This window comes from Ursus maritimus, unplaced genomic scaffold (assembly GCF_017311325.1).
Source record: "Ursus maritimus isolate PB19 unplaced genomic scaffold, ASM1731132v1 scaffold_2, whole genome shotgun sequence".
NCBI classification, from domain to species: domain Eukaryota; kingdom Metazoa; phylum Chordata; class Mammalia; order Carnivora; family Ursidae; genus Ursus; species Ursus maritimus.
This window is the reverse complement of record NW_024424452.1, coordinates 2,018,208-2,023,916: the sequence shown is the minus strand read 5'-3', so window position 1 is coordinate 2,023,916 and position 5,709 is coordinate 2,018,208. Positions and strand designations below refer to the sequence as shown.

The 5,709-nt window shown below is 65.3% G+C and overlaps 1 protein-coding gene and 1 long non-coding RNA gene across 3 annotated transcripts in view; one reads left to right on the top strand and one right to left on the bottom strand.

Annotated features, from left to right (window-relative positions):
- The first annotated feature begins 264 nt into the window (after positions 1-264).
- LOC121103721 lies at positions 265-2,198 on the top strand. Its single transcript, XR_005835918.1, has 2 exons — positions 265-455; positions 996-2,198. It is a non-coding gene; the product is annotated as an uncharacterized LOC121103721 (long non-coding RNA).
- Positions 1,850-5,709, bottom strand: part of LFNG (LFNG O-fucosylpeptide 3-beta-N-acetylglucosaminyltransferase) — an 11,825-nt gene continuing 7,965 nt past the window's right edge. The window contains exon 8 of one of the 2 annotated variants that reach the window (XM_040634695.1): positions 1,850-2,978. In XM_040634695.1, the coding sequence (XP_040490629.1) occupies positions 2,912-2,978 (67 nt within the window). In that variant the 3' untranslated portion in view covers positions 1,850-2,911. The other variant, XM_040634696.1, reaches the window with a different exon arrangement.

Sequence of the window (5,709 nt, the reverse complement as noted above, 5' to 3'; positions counted from 1 at the left end):
CAGTTGCAGTGTTACTTATCTTGGAGCCCACAAGCGTGGGCAGTTTGGGGGCCGGGCAGCCCCTGGGGCCAGCCACTAGCCCAGTGGGGAGGGAAGGGGGGAGCATGACACCCGTCAGTCCTGCCCTAGGGGAGAAGCGAGGTCAACGCTTCTGCTCTGTGACTCATCTCGGGGGAGGGCCCCTTCCTCACACCCCAGAAATCAGGCTGCCCGGTTCCCGTAAGGCCCCTCCTGGACCTGCTTCCCCTTCTGAGGAGGAACTTCCCTCCCTGCCTCCCTCCCTCCGCTTCTCCTCCAGAAGAGGGAAGGGCCCCGGTGCTTGTGCCCCTGTGGGACGCCTCCCGGATCCAGAGCCCTGGGGACTCACTTATCCCCATTCTCAGGTGAAGGCCACGGCTCCGAGGGCCTGGGCCGCCTCCCCACACGGGGAAGTTTGGAGCAGCTGTGGCGACCAGGTGAGTCCCCAGCTCTGGGACAGACCGCACCTGTCCCCCCAGGGCCCGCACGGCCACACGTGTGCCCCGGGGCCTGGCTCCCCCGGGTGGGCGGGAAGGAGGCCCACGGCCTCTGCCCGCAGGTGGTGCCCCCCCAGCAGCTCCCTTTCCTCAGCGTGTCCTTGAGGATGGCCTTTGTACCACCCGGTGGGACGTGGTACCGAGGGGTGCCCTCTGGACAGAGATCAGCCTGCGATGCTGAGGGTTCCTCCTCTACACCGCCCCGCCCCCCGCCGGGCAGCTGCTCCCTCCCAGCCCTTCGGCAAACCACACTCGCTGACTCAGGGCTACAGGAGGCCAAGGTGGGGTCAGGCCCCGGCCAGTTGCCCTGAGGCTGGAGGAGCCACCAGCAAGGGTTGGGGGGGCCCTCCCTGGCCACACGCTCCATTGGGAGTGCTGAGTATGTGAGCACGGGGCTAGTGGGGATGGGACTGGCATCACGTCCCCGGCAGGTCAGGGGTGGGAAGGAGGCACTTTTCAAACGTGTGTCTTTACTCTGAGGTGTGGAGAAGGCTAAGGGTGGAGCTGAGCGGCCGGCCGGCCGGCGTGGAGGTCCCAGGGAACCTGGAGCTGCAGAGCGGGCTCCGCAGGGGGGCGGCGGGGGCTTCGCATGAGGAAGAGGGAGTGCCTGCGCCCCCCCCCCATTGCGGGGAGGGACTTCCCCAGCTGAGGCTGCAGCAGCCCCTACCCACCCCTGCATTTGAGGAAGAAAGAGCAGCGGGGAGCAGGCAGAAAACAAGGTCCGTGTGAATCCTCCCCAGCCTCCTGGGGCCTGTCTGTGGGGCCCGGGGGCCCAGCTCCGGGACCAGTCCAGGCATGGAGCCCCTTCACAGAGGAGAGGTCGAGTGTAGGGTCCCCAGCACAAGGGGAAGCCAGGACCCACCACCCCCAGGCCTCTGAGTTTGAGCTCTTTACCACCCCCGTCAGCCCCACTGCCTGACCGTGGCTGTCACCGAGCCTTAGTTTTGTCATGTGCAAAATGGAACAAGAATAGGCCCTCTGTGGGTTTGTGATGGGGACAAAGCCAGATGAGAAGGTCCGGATCTAGGCCACCGCGAGCCCCCATCCCTCCTGCGGGGACGGCTAGACTCCCTGCAGCCTCCAGAGCCAGGCCCACACAGGCTGGAGCCACAGAGCCTATGGGCCGCTGCTCTGGGTCAGACCTGTCCACCCAGCCACCCCCGACCACCTCCCTGGGGCCGCGGGCTGGCCGTGCCTCTCGGGCACCTGCCTGTGGCTATTCGGATTCCCACCTATGCACTCCCCCTCAGGAGCACAAACAGGCCCCGGGCCCCTGGAGCCCCCTCAGACCTGTGTCTCAGGCCCAACTTCAGGCAAGACCAGGACCCCCCAGATTGCCCCAAAGAGCACCTTTATTCACAGCAAAGGACGTCACCATAGCAACCACACTTCAATTCCCTGAGAACTTTTCCATTATTGGTCGCTTTCCTAGCTCTGTCTTTGCAGGAAGAAAAAGAGAAGACAAAACCACCCCACGGCCGGTGGGCCAAGCTGGGCCTGCGGCAGACAGGTACTGTGCGGGGCGGGGGGAGGGGGGCACAGACCGGCCGGGGGCCAGGACATATAAATACATGCAGTGGTAGACGTTCCCATCAGTTGGAACGATGATTATCTCAAGTTTGGCTTCTGCTTTTTCTGATCCACAGAAAAGATAGAATAACACCCACCCCACCCCCTGAAAAACAAAGACAAAAACACCCTACCTGTTACCCACCCCCGTATGAAAAACAAGCACAGTAAAAAATACTGTCACAGATATTTACAGGCACGCCCACTATGGGCGACTTTCTCTCCACTTCGGAGAGGAGATAAAAGGCTCAGCTCTGTCTCCCCAAGGGGGAGACAAAGAGACGACATCCATGAGGGCTAGAAAGACTCCCCACCCGGAATGGGCGGGAGGGGAGCCCCTAGGCCCCTAGCCCCAGGGCCGCTAGGGCCACTCCTCCCAAACCCAGCTTCCTTGCAGTGAGCATGGCTCAGCTGTCCGGGGGGCACCGAGGCAGGGGTCAGGATCTCAGGGGGCATGTGCCCCCTGGCACGGAGCCTGAACCTGACAGGAAGGGGAAGGCACCTGCGTATCCCTGCCGCGCAGCCCCTGCGCTCCATGCTGCCGAAAGACCCGAAATAAAAGTGTCCTCAGAGTGACCTCTGATGCCCATCCTTCTGGGAGGGGGCTGTGGAGACTGCGGCCCCACGGGGCAGACAAGCGGCACTTTTGCCTGCTCCTTGGCAGAACAGAACTGCCCAGCAGCCCGCTCCACGACGGGCACGCGGCACACACACACGCAGGCACAGCCCTGGGGGAGCCTTGAATGCCAAGGCCAGGGTGCACAACACGGGTCCCCGGGCCCTTTGGATACCAGGGGTGCCCAAGGACGGGGTCTCAACCACGGCTGCTAGAAGACGGCGGTGTGGGGACACCACGGTGTGTCCGGGTACAGGTGGCAGTGGATGGAGCGAAACCTGTGGGGACAGAGTCGGGGGCTGGTCTGTGTGGGGAGGGTGTGCTAAGCACCCACCTTCAGACCCACAGCAGCAGAGGGGCCCTGGTCCTACTGCTTCAGCGTACCAGCCCCAGCAGACCTCCCAGGGCACCCCTCCAGCCCCAGCAGAGCCCCCCCAGGGCATTCCTCCAGCCCCAGCGGACTTTCCAGGGCACCCCTCCAGCCCCAGCAGAGCCCCCCAGGGAACCAGATGTAAGACCCAGCCTCTATCTGGACCTGCTTCCTCACCTGGACGGGTCAGCCTCCACTGAGAAGGGCCCCTTCACGAGGATGGCATTCCGCTTACTCTCAAACATGCCGTAGCTGAGGGTCACCTGCAGGGGCGGGGGGGTCAGGTGAGACCAGGAGAGGCCCCCATGCCCCCGGCCCTGTCCACGGCTGCCCATGTGGCTCCGCGCAAGGGGATAGCCTTGCCTTCCGCCCTCCCTTGGACCAAGAAGGCAGGCCTGTGAGTCCCACTGTACCACACCCCACCTGTTCCGCACAACCCAGGAATGAAGTCTAGGGCTTCAGCGAAGGCTAGCGGAGTCACCAGTCGGGGCCAGGAGAGCCCTCATGGCACAGAGTAGCCCAGGATCGGAGCAGGGTCCTGGGGGCGGGGGGAGGTGTCCGAGGAGTGCCAACAGTGGGGCCTTTCCTGACTGCTGAAGACAGTGACTCCAGCCTGCCCCCACACCGCTTCGTTCCTCCTCTGTCGGATTTTCCCCTTCCTGCCCTGGCCGGGGACGCGTACCTGCTCGTGGAGCTCGGAGGCGGGCACCTGCTGCAGGTTCTCCAGGTGGGAGTGGAAGAGCCCGCTGCGGATGAGGGGCACGCCCAGCAGGCCTCCACGATGTAGCCGATGGTGCAGTCGTCCGCAGCCGGATGCGCTCGGCTGTGCTCATGAAGTGGCCCCCGCTGCAGGAGGAGAGGGCCGGGCCCGTGAGCCAGGCAGAACCCAGCCTGGGACAAAGGAGGGGAACATTGCCCCCTGCGGGGCAGCACGCAGGCCACTGCTGGGTACCGGCTGGCAGGCCAGCAGCTCTGCCCCACCCCACCCCCCACAGCCCCCGTGCAGCACCCTCCCCTGAACCGGTCTGATCACTGAGGGTTACCAGGTGGGTGCAGAGAGGAGTCCCATGGTAGCGGGGTCTGGCAGGAAGGAAGTGACCAGTGGTGGTGGGGGGATCATGACTCCCCGCCTGTGCGTGTGAGGCTGGGGACACCCACTGCTGGGAAGACCTTGGGACCCAGGGCAGGCTCACCCGTGTCCCAAGGGCACTCACCTGGCCCACGGGCTCATCTTCAGGGCCAGCCCACGGCTGATGCAAAAGCCAGCCCCGCCAGTGGCAAACCAGAAGTGGACAGGGCGCTGCGGGAGGGGAGCGAGGTGAGACCCAGGCCCTGGGGAGCCCTTTGGTCTCCTCCCACCGGGCTCCGGCGCACGAGGGCGGCACACTCACCATCTTGTTCTCGCTGACCCTCTCCGTGGCCTGGATAGGCCTGTCCAGGCTGGGCTTGCCGATGTACACGTCCTGCGTGTGCGGGTAGCTGGCCAGCAGCCGCAGCAAAGCCCTGACGTTCACGTAGTTGTCGTCGTCCACGTGGCAGAACCACCTGCAGAGAAGCGGGGAGGGCGTCAAGGGGTGCAGACCGCCAGGGCGGGGACCTGGGGGGGGGGCTCGCTCCTTGGGCCGCAGCCAAAGGCCAACACTCACTTCCTCCCGGATTCGATGAAGTGGTCATACTCCACGGCCATCTTGCAGGACAACGCCTGGCGGCTGTGCGCGGCCGAGCAGTTGGTGTTGACCACGTTGCCTGTGAGCAAGGGAGGGGGCTGTAGGCAGGTCCGCGCTGGCTCAGAGGGGTCAGCCGGCCCGTGAGAGCAGAGCAGGATGGAGCGGGTGACCGTCCCAGGCGCCCTGGGTTCAAGCTGCGTCCCGCCGAGGCCTCCTCCCTCAGCCCCCTCCCCAGCCCAGGGCTCAGGGCCCGGTGATCACGCCTCCCCCAGCCCAACCCCCTCCAGGGCAACCCCGGCCCGCCCCTGCCCATTCAGGCGGCTTTTTCCCAGCACCGGCCACCTGTTGCCGCCACATCAGCTCAAAGGGCCCCGGGAGCTGAAAGGACCTTATTTGCATGAGAATTGGGTGTCCCCCCAGTGGTGGGGCGGGGCACTGAGCAAACCAGTTGAGTAAACTGCCCTCTCTGGCCCATGGCCTCCGTGACCTCTCCGAAGGGGAGGGAGGAGGAGGAGGGGGAGGGGTCAGTTCCTCCCAGGAGTGGAGCCCCACCCCCGCCTCCCCAAGTCCAGGGCTCACCCGTGCGCCTGGCCAGGGCTTCATCGTCCCCGTCGGTGAAAATGAACGTCTGGAAGGAGAAACGTGGCCTTGAACAGGCGGCTCTGCGTCCCCCAGCCCCGGGCCACTGAGGGGGTGCAGGGCTGGGCACCCTCAGGCTTCAACAGCTACAGCTCAGTCACGCCCACTCTCCACCCTTTCGTGGGCCTCAGTTTCCCCACGTGCACGGAGTGGGTCTCAAGTGCCCAGCCTAAGTAAAAGCGGGGCCGGGACTCCTGCAGACCCCACCCCCAAGTCGACAGCTGGGCCCAAGGTCGCAGGGCGGCTGTGCCGGCACGAGCCAGGTGGGGCGCCCCGCCCACCTACCAGGTAACCGGCTCCCCGTCCGCCCCGCACACCTGGAGGGGCACACAC